Raw genomic sequence first — 22446 nt, forward strand, 5'->3', positions numbered from 1 at the left:
CAAAACTGCTATCGGTGATGCTGCAGTTTAAGGGAAAAAGGAATGTACAATATGTAGTATTAACACCTAAGCAACGCCCCCACGTGGTCTGGCAGAATAAAGCCCCACTCAGACAGCCAACAAGGAACAGGAGGTTACGAACAGATGATGAACATTAGTTAGAAATCAGATTTAATGTCAATAGAGAGTTTCTGCTTACACATGGTATTTCTATCATTAGGGATGTTACAACATCCCTAAGAAAAAAACTAAATTCCCCCCCCCCCCCTTAAAACAACATTTTTTCCCATGCTGCATAATATCACATTCTGCATCTGCGTTTTTATACAGTATGAATGCACCATTAAAGCAAATTATTTTAGATGTTTTGAGTATCATTATGTGTTCCTTTCCCTTGTAACACACCATTAGAGAAGCTTTGGGATCTCACCCAGAATTTAAAGTGAACTTATCCGGCTTTGAACAAACGGCCACACATATGTTTGTGAAGAGAAACCCACTGAAAACACAGTGAAACCATCGCTAATATTTTGCAGATGAATGTCGATAAATGAAATAATGCTGTAGCTTTCATTTTACGATCTTAGGTTGTTTATTCAGAAGAATGCAACATGAGTAGCTGCCCTACTCATGAGTAACATTTTTGGTTTGAATATGTAAACAATCGAGCAGGCAGGGTGGGAGAGATTTTGGCTGAATGGCCCAGTGATGATTAACTGATGCTCATATTAGTCTAATAACCAAGGGATGAAAGGAATAGGACAACCAAATCATTGAGCTGCATAAAAAGAGGGAGACTGCCTCAAGGAAACTGGGGTCATGTCTACATTTTTTTGTTCGTCTGTGAATTTGTGTCTTTTCCTGTTTACGTTCTACAATTTTTGTTCAATTTTATTACTGACAATACTTTCAAACAACATCTACATCTTCATGTCGGGAAATAAACATGTCTGAAATGTTTAATTAAAATATGACTAATGAAAAATAAAAAATAAAGTAAAAAAAAAAAAAAAAAAATCAGAGGATCGTGAGGGGTGTGTCGGGTACCCTGCTAATATTGCATACAGCCATCATACCTGATCGTCATTCCAGTGCTCTAATCCCCTGAATTCCAACACTTCCGACTGTACGTGAAGGCGGCACAGACCCCCTCGTCCTGTACATCACAGTGACGTCCTGTGCGGATAGATGCTCTACTGTTAAAATCACAGGTCTACATAGCCGTAATATTTTCTGTGTCTAAAAGGGCGTTTTAGAGCCTGGCAGAGCAGCGGCAGAATGCAGCGGAGCGCAGTGGTCGTGGTGGCGGATAAAACGAGTCTGAAAAGGCCGTTTATTTTCGCATGTGCTGTGAATATGGTAGGTAGATTTCATTGGTTATGAATGCAAGTTAAGCCAAAGAGGCCTATCTGTTTGCCTTTTATAGAGTCTGTCTTCCTTATTAAATACTTGTTTGTGTTTTGCTACTGTTAATTTGTCCTAAATTACTACTCAATTTATAATTAATCCAATTAAGAAGATGTTATGACCGACTAACAGACAGAGATGGTGACGAATCTCCTCTATCAGAATTATGTATGATGTTGCAACGTCTGCAGTCCAATTCATAGCTACCATGATAATTTAACGTTCCACATAAAAATATGAGAAATGCAATCATGGTTCTGTGTCTCAAAAAGCCGCCAAAATGCGTATACATTTGCATTTACACAAAGGACAAGCATCCTTTTCCTCCCTCTTCAAACTGTCTGATGGTGCTAATGTTGTCAGTATGTTTTTGTTGTCATCTGTGAGTTTAGACTCACATTCAGTAGGCCTGGACTTGGCTGTGATGTAACTGTCATGTAATAGCATAGTTATTTCAGTGTTTTGGCTCATCCTAGATGGCATGCTATTACCATTTAATCTCCTCCAAAATCAACTCCTCCTCCTGCAAGAGGTGACACCTATGAGTTCACCAAAAGGCAGCACAAATGTAAAAACATTTGTGGTGACAGAGATATTTCTTTCTTTCAATGTCTGTATAGTCTTGAGCATTTTCATGTCTTAACTTGTGGACCTAATGTTTTGTGTTCTTTTCCTCCAAAGGCACTGTGCTTCTTCATGTTGACAATGACAGTGGCTGGTCATAGGGACCTCTTACAAGCTGGCCAAGTAAGATTGTCTTCTACTTCTCACTGGGTGAAAATAATGATAGATAATAGAAGTGAATAGATAACCAAGAACACCCAGGGAATAATTAATAGACCTACATACTTTGTATTCCATCAGTATTGCCGCCACCCACTACAGCGGCACCTTTTTATATTGTCCTTTCTCTGGAAAACAAGAGTTCAAGCCCACTCATGTCGGCAAGCATCTGCCTGGTGACGTGTCCTTGAACAAGACTGTGAATTATCATCAGGTGCTAAGGGTACCGTTCTGTAGCTGACCCTGGCCTTTGACCCTTTTTACAGCCATGTTATCATGGCAATCCTGCTCCATCCTTGAGAACAAGTAATCACGATACAATACATGTAAATAAATGAGTTAATAACTAAGTGGATGTTTGAGCTTAGATTATTTTTTACATTGAATAATGATAGCAGAACAATTGTCATCTTTACGTGAGTTGGTCAGGGTATATGCCCCCCAAAAAAGTCAATGTATTGCTTTTAACATCAGTGTTATTTTTCTCCTCAGCTGGTGTCCAATGTCTCTGTAGTGATACTCTACATCCTAGAAATTGGCTGTCTGCTGCTGTCAGTGCTTGGTGTGATTGGAGCCTGTAGAGGAAAGAGATGGTGTTTGATTCTGGTAAAAAAAAAAAAAATCTTGTGTCTGTTTGTGTTCTTGTGCATGTATTTCTGTATCTTTGTGGTCAGGAGGAATGTGTTGAGAAAAAAAATATTGTGTACAATTCCTGCAAGATGTTTTATTTGTGTAGGACACTGTGTGTTTCTTTCTCACTTACTATCAGTCGTTTGTGTGTGTGTGTGTGTAGTTTGCAGCTGGGATGGCGGCAGCCAGTCAAACAATAATTGTTAAAACAGCACTAAGTTACCAAGATGTTTATGAGGTACAGTACTTCAGTATTCTGCATTTGCAACATCTAATTTTTTGCAGCATTTCATTTCATTTTGATAGTGTAAACATAACCTTAAAAACTGTTAAAAATAGCAGTGCTCATTCTGATTTCTCTCTTCAGACAGGTGTGGTCCGGGAGGAGTCCAAGTTGCTGGCCATGATGCCACTTACTGGAACCAATAAAGCCAACAGGACCTTACTGTACAGTATTCAAGCACATGTAAGCAACTGATATTTACTTTTAAGTTGATTGATTAAGGGGAAGTTTTTCCGAAGAGGAGTAGTATTTCTACCACATGGAAGTAGCTCTTATTTCTATGATTTCAGCACTACATTGGATCACTGCGAGTCCATACTGTTGTTTACCTATGCAGCTATGCATTGTGACCATCTGTCCATCTATAAAAATGTCTATAAATATCTATGGATTTAGAAAGATGAGGCCTTGTCACATGACATTCTGGTGTTAATAAAATGTGTAAGTCCAACACCATAACATTGGGTTATTATATTAACCGTGGTTCTCTCAGTGAAGAGACTATTTCTCCACACTGTTGTTATATCCATGATGTGCTAGGTAACATTTTCAGAAAAGGCTGTCCATGTATGTGTGGGATGGGATTATTTGCTTATTCCTCAGCTGCTGATGGCCTACATGACACACATTTTACTATGGTACTGAAACAGCAAAACCCACACCAGATTATCCCTGCTGGCTTTTCATACTTGACAGCTCTGTTAAAGACTTCTGTTTACAGTTAGCATAGTGGGGTTAGCTTAGCTTTACACAGTTTCAGGTCAGGTGTTAGCTGACTTTGACCGCGTTCAACACGGACTTCCACTGAGTGTGTTATCTAAGGGGTTGTTTAGAACTTTTTCTTTCAAGGTGTCTGCCGGCAAAATACATTTTAAAACTGGGAACACTACTGGAAAACGGCAGCTAAAGATAGGAGCAAATAGGCAAATGGAAGCCAGCAGAAACAGCAGGAGCAGGAGGCCATAGGAGCAGAGCTGCACGGCTGGTTTAAGACAGCAGGTTTAGAAGATTAAAAGCAAAAAAGACAGTAAAAACAGTCAGTGGATTCATGCTGTGTTGTCACGCATAGCACTCAGGTGGCAAACAAAGAGTGATGAAGCCACACCTGCAGTATATGTAGCCTCTGAGGCGTGGCTTAACAAGTAGGTGTGTCTTATCTTAAAGAAGTATCCACTTATTCTTAACGTGGGGGAGTCATTCCTCATACATATTGAATATGTAATGCATATGTTTGTAGATATAGTAGAGAATATATTGAAACTCAAATGAGAGAAGATGGTGATAGGTCACAAACGAGGGTGTGATTGCTACACTTGTTGGTGATGAAGGGATTGTGCAACTTTTTATTGAATGGTCCAAAGGGAGGATGTGTCATTCATGCAAGCAGATGTGCTTGTTGTGTTTTATATTGTGCAATGCATTCTGTCTTGTTTTATTTGTTGATCTGGGATGGCTTAAAGAGCTGGCATTGTGGAAAACAAGAAAAATGAGCTTTGGGATGGATTAGGGTGATAGTGGGGCCCTCCTGTGCTGTAAAATCACTCAATTCTATCTCCTTGGTCTTTTTAAAATATTTGAAATTTTGAAATTCATGGCTCAAGAGGGAGTGGTGTTGAGGTGGAACCCACTAAAACGTCACACAAGAAAGTCAAATCAAATATGCTAGCTTTAGCTTTAGCATGACCCCACCCTTGCTGTAACTTCTGTAGTCGGAGTTTGCATTGCAGCTGGATGACAAACAAAGCAGGGCACTGGAAGTGTTGCTGGTTGTTCATTAGCTAAAAAGTCTTTTCAGCCTTCCAGAGAATGGAAATTTTTGCCAGGAATGGCTGAAATTCATTGTTGGAGACAATCTTCCCTCCGGCAAGTGGTTGTGTGTTTGTTCCGCACTTCTTACAGTTGACTGTCTCCTTCACCAGACTCAGAACCTCTCAAGAGTTTCAACTTTTTCATCTTCAGTCTTTGGATGAAGATTTAACACTTGTAATCATTGTTTCTTTATGTTGAAAAAATGACTTAGTTTGTTAGGAAACTTAGACACGATTTTCCCGTTCTGAAACAACTTTATCTCAACTCTGCAATAGCAGGCTCTTCCCCTTCCCATTCAGGATTAGAGTCCAGTTCAAATGACAGCTGCAGGAATTACTCAAAGGTAAAGATGAGGTGTAAGGGAACTTGTATTATTCATTAGGAAGTATTACGATTGGCTGGGGTAAAGGTGGGGACCACATCTCAGTCCAATCGGAGTAGGTTGTCATTAATAGTACTGGTTTTATGTAAATAGTTTCCGAAACAGCCTGCTGGAGGACAGAGAGGAATCTGGGATGTAAGGAAAGATGGATTTAGAGAAATCTAAACAACTTTGGTGAATAAAATGTCACAGATATGTTTAATATACACTCAGTATTTAGAAAAAATGAGTCAAAAAAGGCCATAATACCAGATCTTTAAGGTTTTCACTTGGCCTGCATGTGTGTTTCTGTGTGTGTCACCCCCAGTTTAAGTGCTGTGGTCTTGTTGAAGGCTACAAAGACTGGGGCTCCACACTCCCTGCTTCCTGTCACTGTCAATATCCAGGAAAATGTGTAAGTATCTAATTTCACTGGCATATAAATGGAATATAACCAGTGAAGGTGACTCATCAGGATTACTGGTCTTAAAGCCACACACTGGGCCTCATGCAAGAACCACTTATACCAACACTTTTGTTTTGAAGGGGCATGTGCGAACGATTTAAGAGAACTTGCAGCATTCACCAATTTTCTCTAAGGTACAAACAAAATTCTCGAGTGGTCTAGGCCTGTCATATTAATCATGTAAAAATAGTCCACCTTTCTCCACAATGGGAAAAACACATTTGACATAAAAATTAGGCTATAATGCCTTCTTCTGAGATTTTTGATAAAATTAAAAAATGTTATTGCAACTTCATTTTCATTGTCATATGGCATACTTGTCAAAATGTAATGGGATTTTGTATCCTTCTTCAGATTCGACTGCGGGGCAGCGCAACACTTGGGGCTCCAAAGAACCAGTATGTTTATCAAGAGGTAAAAGATCTCAAGAACTCATAGCGTTTGTGAACCAGTAGACAGTCTGACACATAGGATGACAAAATGTCCATATGAACTATATTTAGATCAAGTATTACTACATATATTCACAGTGTAATTATTTTGCGACCACCTGTAAAGTAAACCTACATGTTTATTTACAGCCTTGCCTACCGATCTATGTTTCCGCACTGAAACGTGGATTCTCTCTGGCGATGGGTATAAAATTTGGAAGTGGAGTGTTTTGGGTATGTGTTTTTCCATGTCACATTTGTTGTATGTTACATTTTTACCCATCTATACATTTGACAGGACTATATACAGCTATTAAGTTGGACACAAATTTCATACAATATATAGCACTTAACACATTTTTTGCAGGTTTATTGTATTTACACACCAAATTGCTAAGGTTAAAATTAAGAAGAAATATTATTATAGATACTAGAGAAAGGGCTCCGGTCTTCAGATATGATCAGATATGATACTAGGTCAGCAGAAAATCATTGTAACTATTACTGCACATGACACACTTGTGATCTTGAAATCTTGTGATTTCATTCCCAGGTGGTTTTACTTGTTATGAGCATCAAGCTGATGATCCAGATAGAAAGGAAACAGGAGTTCATGGCTCTTCTTCAATCCAACAGATATGTTCCTGGTGCCTTCTAGTCACCTTCAAAATATATTTTCATAGACACTGCAAATTATTATTGGGCGTAACTTGATTAAATTTGCACACATGATGCTGTATACCATAACCTGGATACTTTGTGCTATAGCAACATATGTTGACAATATTATTTTCTATTAATATGTTAATGCATGTAACTGATGTTGCAAAGTACTCTACATGCATAGATCAGTTTCAGATTAATCTTTTTTTGCCTACTGCTGTGAAAACTCAAATTAATGAAATGAAGTAATCTTTAATAATCGTCACATTTTCACATGCTTTTGTCATATCTCTGATTCACAGTTTTTCACTTAAAAATTATGATCTAAAAAGAATATCTTACCAAGCATTAACCAACTGCTTGTTTTCTTAAACTGCATATTCCTGTTTGGGGTCGAGGGTCTTAGTGGCTGGAACCAATCCCAGCATGCATTGGGTAAAAGGCAAGGTAAAAGCCCAGACAGGTCGCCAGTTTGTTTTGAGGGCTAAATACACTGGCCCCATTTACACTTGTTATTTATTGTATAGTGTTGTCTTATTTATTATGTTTCATCCACATTTCCTTCACACCTCAATGAGTCTTTTAAAAGACAGGTATTAATCCAATTAATCTGTACAGAAAAACTTAAGACACTCGCACAAATTTATTTATTAGTTTATTTATTTTCTTTTGGGTTGAATGTAGCGCTGCATTTAGTTTTACAGTCATATCTCCATCATCATGTTTCACAAAATCTGTACTATGACTCTGTAGTATCCAATTCAACTCTGACATTAGTGAAGAAGCAGCTGCATTACATCACAGCATCATGTGTAATGATCACAATAACACATGAACGATTGATGCTAAAATTTCCACATAAGTGAAAACACAAAATATCACTGGAAGTTACTCAATTAATGGGTTTAAGTAATTAAATATCTGAACTCACATATTTAAATATTTGTACTTGTCTTAAGCTTTTCAGCATTACAACAACTAATAATCTTTGAACAAGCAAATAATAATATTAACAACTCTTATGTAGCACCTTTCTTAAACTGTGTTTACAAAGTACTTTGATTAAAAAAACTGATATCTATTTATTATGAAGCAATGGATTTTCATGGGTAAATAATCAGGTTAGACAAAGGAATGAGTCACAGTTCATATTGGGACACCAGAATGTCTTGATGCCTTGTTATATGCACATTGTATATTTTGAAACCTCATTCAGACTTTCTTAAAAGCACATTCATTGAGTAAACGATGTTTGCTCATCTCCACTTGTTCTGAAGGGGATTCTGTTTGGTTGCACATACAGTAGACATGCAGTAAAACCTCATTTGTTTTGTCTCATTTCTCATATATAGTTTTATGTCAAGGTTTGGGGAGCTTTCGTCAAGGCCAGACAGGTTGTGAGAGGCTTGTGTAGGACAATGGATCATCTATATTCTTACAGAAATTCTGACTGTAATGCCACTCTCACCAAAGTAGCCTTTATGCCACATCACTTCTAATATGACTCGCTGCATGAGCTGCCAGCAGTTGAAATGGCTCCTTGGCTAAATTGTCAAATTAATTTCATCTGAAACGGCAGATCCAATGTCTACCTGTGCACTTTAACCATTAATGCCTAATATAATATGTTCTTGCAATGTATGTTTTTTTTGTTTGTTTGTTTTCTGTCATATACTGTTATTTCAGTGTGTGGAATGAACTTGTGTAATATATTGTAAATAGCAAAAATAAAAATGTGATAATTGTTCCTTTCATGTCGTAGTTTTTCATTTGAAATACTGTCGTTTCCGAGAGCTTAGAAACTTTGCATTCACTAAAGCTGCGTCCCTGTAATTCATGGTGTGATACAGTATGGAGGCTACAGATGACAAGAGTAAATGTCAATTTTATTTAAATAGCCCAAAATCACAAATTTTATCCTACAATGTGTGAAGCATATACACTCTAACAATCTGTTCAGATAAGAAAAAATTACCATAAATCCCTTTAATGAGGAAAAATAGGAAGTAAGAAAGAGCAACATAGGAGGGATCCCTTGGTTTATATAGGCTGTGAGGGTCGGAGCAAGTATCTTGACAATAGATGTGTAAGTGTGCAACTTAAAGGTGACAACTTTTTTCCCCCTAATTGGAAAATTTGGCCAGCAGAAAGAGCAGTTTCTGTCGTCATAACCTCAGTGAGCTCTGAAGAAACCAAATCAGGAGCAGAAAATGAAAACATCTAAATATCACTACTTGTTTTCATTTGAAGCTTAACATGATTTTAAACAGTCAGTGGATACTGGGTGACTGAACATGTCCTCTCCTGTCTTGATGACAGTATATTGAGTCCATTTTGTTTGTTTTAAAATGTCCTGATGTTTAGTTTCTGTGGTGCATTTCAAATTATGACAATGAGTACAACCATTTTATTACACAATTCAAAGTATCCACAGGAATTCTCATTACTGTCTCTACAAGTACCAACAGACAGAAGGTTACAGTTGACACCTGATTGGGAGGGGGAGAGATAAGGGAGTGACAGGATGCTGTGACACGGCAATGCTTAAGAAAGAAGAGACCGGTATTGATTGGCAACTGCATCCAAAACATACAGAGGTCAGCTCACTGGTCGCACCATTCCTCTCATCTGTATTCCGGTGTCTTTTCCTAAGTTGCTACAGTGCCATGAACACAAGCACCTGATTCTGGAAATACTAGGACCATAAAACTGTGCCCAAGTAATCACTCACGCAGCTTCTTAAATTCAAAAGTGATTGATCATTTGTTTTTACCCTAACATTTGGCTGAATATGATACAGAACATTTCAGAAAGCTAAAAAAAACCCTCACAGATATCAAACATTCTTAATAAATATGCATTGCAACCACATATTGTAAATATTTCTACAGTCATATCTTCATCAGTGCGGTTTCTTGAACCATCTCATTTTTTAATGCCTATTTTCCATACTTTATGCTTCAGTTTGCAGCTCATCAGTGCTTACAATCTTGAATCAAATGTGCTCATGATTAGACTCTGGGATGAAAATATGACAAGAAAGTTAAAAATGTATTTATTAGCTAAGACACGTCATATGAAAAAATGACATTTATTTGAGCTTTTTGCTGCCTATTGAAGACAGTGGAGGCAACAGTTCTACAATACTATATCCCACCTTTTTGAGACAGCAGGAGTGTGAGGGTGAAGCAACTTTTATGTAATTTATTGATTACATAATTATCCATTCTGCCTTAACTGGTCTCAGATTTAATATGCAACTTGTATAACTTAGTTTTTCCATCATCTTCTTTGATTATCGCAAAGTAAGGGAAATAATAAAAATAATTGTGGCCAATTTGCATAGCCCACAATTTTGCCATTGTGAGACAAAAAAATGTATTTGCACGGATGACAAAAAGATGTTCATGATGTAAGAGAACCAACCCTAATATAAAGACGGTATATTTTAAGTATAATTTAAGAAATAATAAAAATGCAGCCATGTTTTTATTGTTGATGCAATGTGGACTGTTTAAGAAATGAACAGTAAAGAGACATGCTGTAAATACACTTTGTTTCCTTCAGTGATGTTTTACTTAAAGATCCCCTCCAGAAATGTATTACAACAAATTTAAAAAAACTCTGCTTTAAGTAATTTAAAATGTTTCTGATATGTTTTTTGCACAAAAAGTCACCTTACAACTATGGTGTTGAACATTCTTAAAATGACATGTACTCCTTTGTCCTCACTGAAAAATACATAATCTATGAATATGGAAAATAGCTTTCATTTCAACCTTCTTGACACAAGATGTCTTGTAATTTACTGAAAAGTCTATTCTCAGCACTGGAGGTTTCAAGTTTCCACATCACACTTGTGGAAGTTGCAAACTGGACCACAATTGTTTTCCAAACTAGTTGTGACGTCACAATATCATCTCATACATACATGCATCAAACTCAGATTTACGGACCATCTGCTAGTGTCAAACTCTGCACATACATCATTCTGCACAGTGAGGCAAAACACATTTTTGATTAGAGGGGTGGCTTTAACTCTTCTAGACATGGTGACCTTCACCATAGTGAAGAGCAACCAAAAATAAAAAAAAATAAAAAATTCAGGTGTATTCTGCAGTCTCTGTGAGGACGGTGTAATTGCCACTTTTTGCCTCTGCACTGTAGACCACTGGAGGGGTGTCTTTATTCCGTCTCAGCTGGCACAGGATGATAATACAGAGCACTATTGACAATGTCTAGAGGAAAATGAAAGAGACAATTATATACTTTTCATTTGTGTTTTTGTTGTTTCAGCCAATAAATTGCTTTAAATTGAGCTGCAATTTTAGAAAGAGACTGCAGGTGGTGGAGGAGACAAAGAAAATGAAGTGACAGATTGACATGTTAGACTGAGCTGCCGAGATAACAGAAAGTACTGGTAAATAAAGTATAACAAGATGAAAGAAGTTATTTAAAAATTGTTTTAATGACTCTGACTTATGAAAACATAAACAACTGTGAATTATTGTTAATAAGAGCTCCAAAGGCATTGGACAGGTAAAAACACTTGCCAATGTCGTTTAGAGCAGAATGGAGGCTTTGCATTAAGAATGAAAGTCATGGCCAATCAATGCATATTGTGTGTTGAAATGGCAGAAACTGGAGAGAAAGAAGGATAAACAAAAGACCAAAAGAAAACAAATGTAAGTGAAACTATAGTATAGAAGATAATGAGGGAGGCAGGTAGGTGCATACAATCAAAATAGACATATAGACAGACAGTACATACCCAGATTAATGTGAGTCCCAATACTGTGCCCATTACCAAATTTATGGCCATTGAAGCATGTGAGATCAAGTATGGAAGGCATGGCTGAAACAGAAGAGGATCACAGCAATTTATCATACAATGGAGAACTCATACTACATGAGCATACTTAGTAACACATTTTTTTTCATACAGCAAAAACATATTTGTAGTAGAAAAACAGTTCTTGCAGATGATTCCAAAGGAAAACAGGATGAGAAGGATATTGTAAACACCAAGCCTTGTCTGCTGCAAGCATCCTCAAGACTGAATTCTTATGACATCTGGGGTTAAGTCATCAAGCGTTAACATTAAATTATAATGAAGGTTACGATATTGTAAACCTAGTTCTATAGGCACAGGCGGAGCCCTCCATTGGACTCTATGGGTAATACTCTCACTGAAATTTGCAGAAATGTAGCTGGGCAATCAGGAAAGGCCTACCTGAATATGTGTGGAGCCCACAGTATATAAGGCAGCAGCATCACCACTGTCTGCCATCCCACAACCTCTTCTATTGAGTGGTGTAGGAGCAACAGGGCCTGTAGGTGGAAGGCCCTGCTGTGCTTATAGAACTAGAGTTACAATATCTGATATAATATATAATAGTAACCTTCATTCTATCTCATCTATCATCTATCTCTATTTCATTCTATCTCCTGACTGGCAAAAGGTTAGTCGCCACAGCCCACCTATCTTTTATAACCTAGGCCGCCTCAGCAGAGAAACAGGGGGTCCCAGCCAACCCAGGTAGTATGCAACTGAACTGGGTAAAGCCATGGCCTAATCTCACAGGGGTTCAATGGGTTCAATTCACCTGACCCCCCTAGGCAATCATGCCTAGGGGGGGTCAGGTGAAACACAACTGACACATACCTACCCCTTTCACCGGTCCAGAGTCATTCCACAGACCATGAAAAGGAGTCTGACATATTCAAGGAACAGAACTGTTGAACTCTATGAACAGACAGTTCTATCGTAGACCATGATGCCGTCATGCATATGTCCTCAACACTCAATCCACTAAGTAAGGCCGCCAACACTGCCATGGTCTGTGTAGTGTGCGCGGACCACAATGGGAGGGTCTCCTCCTGCTAATGCTGCCACATTAATAGTGGCATGACACAGCCCCCATCCAGCAAACACTGCAAAAAGGAGAGATAGAACCGACTGCACGGTTCAGGGGATCTAACCTCCTTTCCTCGCATCAGCATTGGAACCCCAACCACTTTGCCCTGTAACAGGCAGGGGTGCCCCTTGCTGCCTGGATAGTCTGTACAACCTGTACAGGCAGCCCAGCCCACATCGGCTTGTCCCTCTCAGGAGCCAAGCCTGGAGAGGTTGGCCCAGAGTGGGCAATGCACTTCCCCCTGCTTCCTGAGACAGAGCCCCCCAAAACCGGGGGATGGTCCAGGGCTGGGCCGCCAGCATTTGAGTCATCTCTACCTACCACAGTGCCCAGCAGCGACCTGGGGCCAGCAGAATGACTGACAACTGCTCCTGTCTCACTCTCTCCTACAGGAGAGGAATGAGACGGAGAGGTGGAGAGGCATAAAGCAGCTTTCCTGGCCATAGCACACGTGCAAACGTGTCCACCTCCAAAGGTGGTTCATCTTGTGGCATCAGAGTGAACAACAGTGGACAGTGGGTGTTAGGCCGGTTGGCGAACAGATCCACTTCTGCCTCCCCAAACTGGGTCCAAATCTGTGTCACCACCTCGGGGTGAAGCCTTCAGTCATCTGGCAGGTGTCCGCCCCTCAACATGAGGTTGAGCCCCCTGTTTTCCAGCCCTGGAACATAGAGAGCCTTCGGAGACAACGGATGCTCTGACATTCACATCCACAGGTTCTTCGCCATCCTCAACAGAGGAGTGGATCGAACTCCACCTTGCCTATTGATGCAGGCCATCGCGGTTCCCCTGTACCCGGGGCTTGAGGTGTTGGAGGACCAAAAGACACCACCTGGAGCTTGAGGAGGTTAATGTGTCAAACCTCCATTGGAGGCCACACTCCACCTATCTCTCTCCCCATGCAGGTCCCTCCCCACCCCGTCAGGGGCACATTCATGAACACAGTGACGTAAGAGGTCACTCGTCCCAGTGGTGTTCCTTGTGACAGGGCTGAGTTTCGACAGAAGTCTGCATGAGTTGAGCACAACCCCCAGATATTCCACCTGTGGCTGGGGGCTGCTCTACTTTCAGTTGATTGCAAACCCCAACCTGGTTAGGTGCAAGATCAGCTGGGCTGTGTGGAACATAGCCCATGCCTAACAATTGCACTGCTATTTTATGTACATGATGAGCAAAATCACTGAGTATGAAAGGATACAAGCTTTTTAGTTACAGGTTTATGCATCAACCTGTGAACCTAGGAATGAAAATTTTAAGATTTTTTTTACCTCTTTATAAATCATGATGGGCTGGTCATGCTTCCGATGAGACAGACTGCTGTTCTTAGGAGCTTCCACCTACAATACACATAGACACGAATCATTAGTTCAATGACTAACAAATAGTAACAGGTGTCGCTCTACCAGTGGAGTACATGTCACAGTGATGGAGGTGTGCAGTTTGGATTTGAGCTGTTTGGTGGAAATCACAAAGCGTCTGTTAATTCTGACTTTTTGTAAATCATGTCACACAACACCAAGAGTAGCTTTGATGCTCACACATGGATTTGTGGAGTCTTGGAGGCACAGGCAGGATTCTGAGATGTTGTAGCCCCAGTCCAGGTAGCCTTGATCCAGTCCACAACACTGCAACTGAGAAGGAACCCAGAAGAAATAATTAGAATATATCAAAACAAATTTCGACTTTGATTGCTGACTCTGTATTCTTCCTATTACTAATATATTCAGCCTCTTATCAACATGTGTGTCACAACACATATGAGTTGCCATCAATGGGTCACCAAAATTGCAAACATTTGTTGGTCACATCTTGTCCTCAGAATACACTCATGCCTTTGTCATCTGCAGACTAAACTACTGCGATTACAATAGAATTTCAGTCTTTCCTTTGTTCAACTGCGGGGCAGTTGTGACAACCAATGATGTCCTTCAAGCAGCTGAACAATGAGCCTTAAGTGCTCACATTATCAGGGGAGCATGTGTTTTATCCTCCACATCCGGCAAACTTCTGTGAAGGGTTTTCTGCATCATAGGGAGCCAATTTATATATATACACATATACATATACACACACATACAAACATATACATACACACACACACACACACACACACACACACACACATACATACAAGTGAACTTGAACATGAACACACACACACACAATGTTACCTACTTCCATCTGTACATCTTTGAGGCCTTCTATTTCATGCTCACTGGCGTTACTCAGCGGCAGCAAACTCAGGTAATGCTCCTTCATATCCTCAGCTACCTGAACAACAAAATGAAGAATTAGTGATTTAAAAATATTACTTTGTTGGAACAGATTAGGCATTGGTTAGGAAGTTATCTATTAGGTTCAACAGTTGTATGGCTCATTTGACTAAAACTAATGATCATAGACACTGGGAAGCTGCTTTCTTTATCTCAAAGACACATACAGACAAGCATGTTGATTTACTTGACCACAATAAAAACTGTCCCAGAGCGATGTCTCTGTTCAGTTTGCTATCTTTGGGTGGTTTGAGGTTAAAATGCTTATATATTGTGTGCAAGAAATATCTCAGAAAAGAACAATACATTTCAAAAGTCAGCTTTGTAATACCTTTGGTCGCATAGCCAGTCCTCGCCTTTCAAAATCAAACATGAACAGAGTGCACGGGATCATTCCAACTGTAAACTGAAACACACATACAGGCATGGGCGATCAGTTTCTGGGAAAAAGACTAAGGATTACTAAAACTAGTAATGTTTTCTTCTTTACTGACCACAATAAGTGCCCATTTCTTCTCTTTGCAGGTGCCATACACACCAATGATGGGCAAGAGCAGGGTTATGACGGAAATAGCATACATCAAATGTATACCTGCAAGCATCTTGTCTATCTGTGGAGAAAACAAACAAAAAAGCCAAGTCAGCAGGCTAAGTTCAGCTGGAAAAGGAGAAAATCTGGGTCCAGATTGGTCCAGCCACTGAGTCAGCATGCCAGAACTGTACTTACGGGTTAAACTTATATACTGAATAACTCATTTGAAGACAACAAGCTAGACAGACAGGTCAGGGTTTGGTTATGGTTGGGTGATATAAGATCTATACCATGAGACAACAGCAATTTCAGAACCATGAGAGATTTTGCTATACTTTAATATCTGTGGTTGTATTAGATCATTGTGGACAGTTTGGCATATCAATTCGCAGGAATGCTTTGCAGCAGTATTGGATTGTTGAATGAGGAACCTTGATGTGTCCACCCAGTTATCACTTCCATGTGCTTATTTTATATATTTTTATCCAATGGATTCTCAGTTGAATTTTCTTGAATTGCTTGTTTCACAATACATATCTCAATATTGTGATATAAAATGACATATACCATGATGGAAGATGTTATCAATATTGTCAACTTCTAAGATAGATACACAGACAAACAGACAGATAGACGTGTTACCTCTTCATCCTCATGGAAGTAGCCATGGCTAAACAGAGTGCCTGCCAACAGCAGGGCACTGATGATCTGCAACATTAGCAACACATTATGCATTACTCATTATTTTTAGGCCTTAAACTCTGTAATCCAAATATAAACTAGGGGGTAGCCCCACCACTGCTCATCAAAACATGGAATTAGAAAACTAATTTAAGTGGTTTACTGCAGTTAACTCCCAACACTATTGATACAGGGAAAGTTTATGATAAGCATCACTGCTGTAACTTGTTGAGAAATAAGTTATTTATTCTCCTGTACATTGTACTGACTATGTACTCTAGCTGTTACAGGCCTACCTCAGTGCCAGTGTTGCTATTAGTGAGGCATCACAAAGTCTTTTTCTACTGTAAGAGCTTCGGGCCAAATCATGAGGAGCGTGTTGCTCACACAGCATGTACATAAAGTCAGAATGATCTAAACAGCAAGAGGGCAACCATCTTAGAATAACAGGAACATTTAAAAAACACCACAGGTTGCATAATCTAGTTCCCATAAACATTGTGCAATTATGAGGAGGAAGAAGAAGAGGTTGAGATTTATATAATTATAGGATTTTAAACACTCTACTTTTCTTGTTCTTGTTTAGTTTTAGAATTAAACTTTGAGTTGATATAAGAATCTCAGTTAAATGTGTGCTGAAAATACTGTGAAATATTGGGGTTATTGTAATAAGGACAAGTGTAACTGGGTTATTGGTAACTAATAATACTGAACAGGAAACCTGCTACATCACATGATAATAACAAATGTTATCAAGAGGAGTTTTTCATTAGAGTTATGACAAAAGGGGACTAATATTACTAAAAAAATGTGTTTTTATTATATTGACGAGAGGTTTGTTTTTGAATTTACAACACCACCCTGTTCTTCTTGCTTTACAACCCAAAACTGTATTTTTTTAGAGTGTGGCTGATAATACAAGTAGATATTCAGCTTTCTAACTTTTTCTGTCTAAAGCAGCAGCAAAAGAAACACTTACCCCAATCAAACTTGTCACGACAATGTAACTCCATTTCACACAGATGTTCACTTTCCCCATTTTCCTTTGCTTAAACTCGCAGCAATATTTTCCAGGCTTAAGAAATCATAGATCTTGTGAGAGAGATGATCCTGGTTTTACATAGAAACTTTCCTGCTAGAAAGTATCAGCAGCCTGATGATTATAAATGCGGAAGGGAGGGAACCCTGCTGTTCTGCTGGTAAAGGCCCACCCATCTGGGCAGACTGGCCGAGTATGTGTGGGTAGATGGGTGGGTGTGTAGTGAGAATGGATGAGGGAATAATGAGTGTCGTTTTTGGAGGGGAAAACAGTTTGTTCAGAAATATCTGTAGAAGGGATTTTAAAATGTAATTATATTTTTTTTCTGTTGGTCACAGACAGATTTTGAGGCTTGATCCAAGAAGTGAGAGATAAATGTCATATATGCAGTAAAAGTTTTCCTGAAGGACTGTCTCTGTCTAGCACTGCAAACCTCCCACACACAGGTGTGTTAAAGATTCCCTCCAGACATATTTTAAGACATAAAAATACCCTGCATTGAATAATAATGTGTCTGATGTGTTTCTTCTGCAAAAAATCACCTTGTTAAAAAAAATCCTAAAATTACATCTTCTCCTCTCTCTCATTGAAAAATCCAGAATCTGTGACTATGCACATATTGTTCATTTGGAAAGTTAAACTGCTGGATGCAACATGTCTCTCACTTCACTGTGAAGTCTCTGGAAATTTCAGCTTCCCACATCACATTTGTGTAAGTTGCATACTGGAACATGATTGACTCCAAAATATTTGTGATGTCACAAATCCTGCTCGTAGGTACACACTTCAAACTCTGATTAAAGGTGAGCTCATCATTCTGCATAGTGAAGCTCAAACATCCAACTAAAGGAAAAGGAAGAACAACAGATTTTTGAGTGGTGGGGAGCTTTTCTGGATCAACCAGAATAGATTAATATGGATGAGCTCACTTACTATGCTGCTGTCTTAAGCGTGTGTGAGCGAGAAAGATTGATTTACAAAACCCGACAATGTGGCTAATGAAGAGAGAAAGAGACTGATAGGAGGGCTGATAATAAAGAAAACTGAGCTTAATTTGAGCTCAGAGGAAGTAGAAATATGAGGAAGGAGCGTCAAATTCTTAGATTGTGTGTGTTTTTGTATGACTGAACTTGCCTTCAGCTCAGTCCCCATAAAGCACTTTTTGTCTGTTGTTGTCTTGAAAGAACAAAGGAACTAGTGAGGGGCTGCATCACATGACCTCTCAGAGTTCCACACATACATCTATCCATCCATCCATCCATCCATCCATCCATCTCACCCCCCCCCCCCCCCCCCCCCCCCCCCCACACACACACACACATACACACAACATTGCTGCAATGTTATTGATCCCTAGAGTTCCCTGTAAGAACAAAAAGGTTCAATTGTTAAAACAGATCCAGAGTGGAGCATTTCCCGTTGGAGCATACGAACATCTGGTGAGCAGGATGAATACACACACACACACACACACACACACACACACACACACACACACACACACACACACACACACACACACACACACACACACACACACACACACACACACACACACACACACACACATCATGCGCTCATGCAGACATCCCTGTACACACATATCTATACAGCTTTCTTAGTTCCATGCTTCCAAATGTTTTAGTGCACATCCTTGACACAAAATGTGTCACACATATGTGTACATATGCACAGCTGGTGCACGCACACACACACACACACACACACACACACGCACACACACACACACACACACAGGAAATCAATGCACAGTGACGTTCTGTGGTGCAGAGGATGTTGGTGGGTGGAAAGACGCAGAGGGCCAAAAGCCTTTACTGGAGATGCTTGGACAAATTCTGTTTTGTTGAGATAAATGTTGCATAGTTTTATTCTCATGGAGCAACATCTTCAGGATATGTGGGAATACTTCAAGAAATATTAGTGAAGGAAGATAAAAATGAATGTAGTGTAGTGTAGAGAGAGAGTTGTTATATGGCTTAGATTATCCTTGTGCAGACCTATAATGGAATATAATTACAAAATAAATAATTTTGAGTCTCCTACAATCTTAATATCTCTGGTTTTAGTTTGGTTAAAAACAGCTATAAGTTGTTGATGTATCATATCATTAAGTAAGTAAAAGTATCTGTAAATGCTGTAAGTGGTTCTTGCATTGAATTATAAATGTGCCTGTAATATTCAAGTTTATATTTGCAGGCATTAGTTTAAGGTGATGATAACATTTAATGTCCAATAAGGTTCCTGGCAAGTTGATGACATTGTTTCTTGGCTTCAAACCATCACAAACAAGAACTCTGACCTGCCGGCACTGGGATATGTTATACTGATAGTGAACACTTTGTCTACATGTGTGAATGTTATGTATAAAGTCATGAAAACATTAATAAGTGATGTAACCATAATTGTGAAAAGGCTCAAAGTGATTATTTTGTTGCACTATCCCGAGAAAAAAAAAAACCCAAAACACTTGACCCCATGTTCCCATTAATAATTAACCAGTGTAAAGTCAGGTTTCCACATAATTGGTATGATTGTAAATCCCTCTCCTCCTCCTATTTCTGCACTGTCAAATGATGTTTTGGTCAAAAATTCTATCTGCACACTTAAAGTCTTTATAGTAGATGCAAAAGGAGAGTGATACACACACACTTTATAAGCTGAGATATTGGCTGTCATAATCAGAGTATCATGAACACCACCACAGTCACTCATGATAGTAAGTGATCTCCAGACAAATTGTTTTAGTCCAACTAACAAATCACAATTTGTATGTTTCGTTCATTCATTTTGATCTTTGTATTTCTGAGAAAATCTTGGGGATAAGCATTTTTTGTCACCAACTATGTCACCAACTTTCATTTCTTTTTCATTTATTCCCAATTACTATGAAATAAGTTTTTATACAGAAGTGTATTTACATGGCTACTGTAGAAACAAGGGTTTTCGGCACCCTATCTGTGAAAAACTAAAGTCAAAAACAGGTATTCTCTGCCTTAAACATGGCCTTCCAAAGTCTCAGCAGATGTAATTCCTGCCCTGTTCCCGGGACGACTCTTTCAGGGTCTTGGTCCAAAGCAGCTGGGAGCAACACCATTTCTAAAAACCATAAATATGAGCAACATGTAGTGTGGTGTCATTGGGTCCACATTTTGCAGGAAATTATGTAAGTGCTCTGGGTCTCAACAGGCAGAAAAGGGACCTCCACTTTGGAGTAATGTGGTCTCACTCTTTTCATTCCATTCAAGACTAGTATAGTTACTACTACTATACTACTATAGTTTTTTTTTGTACAAATTGCAGATAATCTTTTGCCGTCCTAGGTAGCAAGGACATTGTCTAGTCCACTTGTTATTATGTTTATATTGGAGGAAGAAAGAGTATCACTTTTGAATTATTATTTTTTTTACATTTAGGGTTATGAAAAGGTTTTTTTTGTTAGATCTTTGGTATGTTGCTCAAAGCTCTTAGATAAGAGGTCAGTCTATTTGTCTGCGATCACTGAAATCAGCAGGTCTTTTTAAGAATGAAGGGTCTTTTTTAGTCTGCTCATTGACTTTTGTGTGATGCAATGATCTGGGCCCTTTACCCTGCCCCCTCTGGGAGGAAGGGCTTACCAAATAAAATGCCAGAGAATGTGGATGAGTTTGTTTGTGGCATTCTTTCATTTGTGATTTGTAGCAACCATATACAGGATTCAAGAGTGGACATACATATAGCCAAGACAATCCTTTATGTACAGATACTTCTTTGTAGGATACAGCAGTGTAGCAGTTAACACCATCACATCCCTCTGCTGTTAAATATTTATAGAAATTGCTGGAGCCGTTTCTAGATAAAGATGAGCTGTTGTGCATCATGTGTCAATGGGCCAATGGGAAAATTCCAACACTCGGCCAGCTGACCAATGGTCCAACTTCATCAGTCAGCAACTTAGTCAGTCAGTCAGTCAGTCAGTGAGTAACGGACAGACATTCCTGTATAGGGCTGGCTCAGCTGTTGCGGTCAAGCCAAAAACATCTTTCTACAGAAAAGCCCTTCCTGATGGGAGGGGGTCATGTGACAATCACAGAGATATTAGAGGAAAATATTAGACTACGGTAGGTGATGTTGCAACACAAGATAACACTGGACAGAAACTTGCAGAGAGACACAGAGGCAGCTGTCAAAGTGAGAAGTTTCCAACAACTACTGAAATGTAGAAGTTGCTGCGCCAAAATGTGGTCATAAAAATCATAAAATCTAAAGAACCTTTTCAATAAATTGGCAGCCATGATGATGAAAATATGATATATAGAGAGAATATAGAATATAAATTTTGCATTAAGTTTGTCCTGCATATATATTAAATAACTTATTATCATTTTTTGTTAATTTTGGTATCATATTTGGATTGAACTGTGCATTTGTTGGTGTTGTGTTTGGCCACCTGAAAGCTCTCTCAAAAAAACTGACTTTTAAACAGAATTATCAGGCTTTGAGCTACTTTTTACACCTCATGTTTTTAGATATTGGTTGTTTTTAACAATATCTTTTATTGGATAATAGGATTTTAGCCATTGGACATCCTGGTTTTAGGCTATTCAGAACAACAGGCTGAGCAAACAACATGACTCTACTTACCTCACCTTCAAAACTGTCTCTGTCTCAGTGAGAAGATCGCTGAGTTGGAGCAAAGAATTCACAACCTCTACATAATCCAAGAGGCTAAAAAAACTCTTGGACACAATAGTCTTCGAGGCCCAGCACAGGGCATCTTCACTGCACGTCTGCCTCACAACAGGGATAAAGTTGCAGCTTTGTCTCCATCCCGACATGTCTCTGCTGGTCTGGAGGCCCTGGGGGAGGAGTTGGCTGCCCTGCCAGGACCAGCTGCTGTCCAGTGATGGAGGTCTCAGTGCCAGGCTTCATCCAACCACTGTCATACCAAGCCAGTAACCAGTCTAGTAACCTGCATAGCTGCTGTCCGCTCCCACAGCCCCCATCAGCAGGTGCTGTCTCCCCCATCAACTCTCATTATGTACTGTACAAGACAAAGTCCCAGGCATTTTAAATTCCTATCCTGAGGTTGACAGGTTCCTTGTTCATGTTGATACAAATGACATCAGAAAACAGCAGTCTGAGCTGTTATACCAAGACTTCACCCATCTCC

At 39.3% G+C, this 22446-nt stretch overlaps 2 protein-coding genes across 2 annotated transcripts; one reads left to right on the forward strand and one right to left on the reverse strand.

Annotated features, from left to right (window-relative positions):
* Positions 1 to 1056: 1056 nt before the first annotated feature.
* Positions 1057 to 10556, forward strand: LOC122975417 (tetraspanin-8-like). The gene is made up of 9 exons (XM_044343850.1): positions 1057 to 1359; positions 2089 to 2154; positions 2683 to 2796; positions 2984 to 3058; positions 3188 to 3286; positions 5602 to 5688; positions 6094 to 6153; positions 6321 to 6404; positions 6724 to 10556. Exons 1-9 carry the CDS (start codon positions 1279 to 1281, stop codon positions 6826 to 6828), a joined length of 771 nt encoding a protein of 256 aa, XP_044199785.1. The 5' UTR covers positions 1057 to 1278; the 3' UTR covers positions 6829 to 10556.
* Positions 8703 to 18545, reverse strand: LOC122975416 (tetraspanin-8-like). The gene is made up of 9 exons (XM_044343849.1): positions 17217 to 18545; positions 16199 to 16264; positions 15519 to 15635; positions 15356 to 15430; positions 14927 to 15022; positions 14290 to 14382; positions 14020 to 14088; positions 11605 to 11688; positions 8703 to 11071 (listed from the first exon to the last, which is right to left on the reverse strand). The coding sequence occupies exons 1-9, from the start codon at positions 17274 to 17276 to the stop codon at positions 10937 to 10939; spliced, it is 795 nt and encodes a 264-aa protein (XP_044199784.1). The 5' UTR covers positions 17277 to 18545; the 3' UTR covers positions 8703 to 10936.
* Positions 18546 to 22446: the final 3901 nt, after the last annotated feature.

This window comes from Thunnus albacares, chromosome 23, assembly GCF_914725855.1.
Source record: "Thunnus albacares chromosome 23, fThuAlb1.1, whole genome shotgun sequence".
Classification (NCBI taxonomy): Eukaryota; Metazoa; Chordata; class Actinopteri; order Scombriformes; family Scombridae; genus Thunnus; species Thunnus albacares.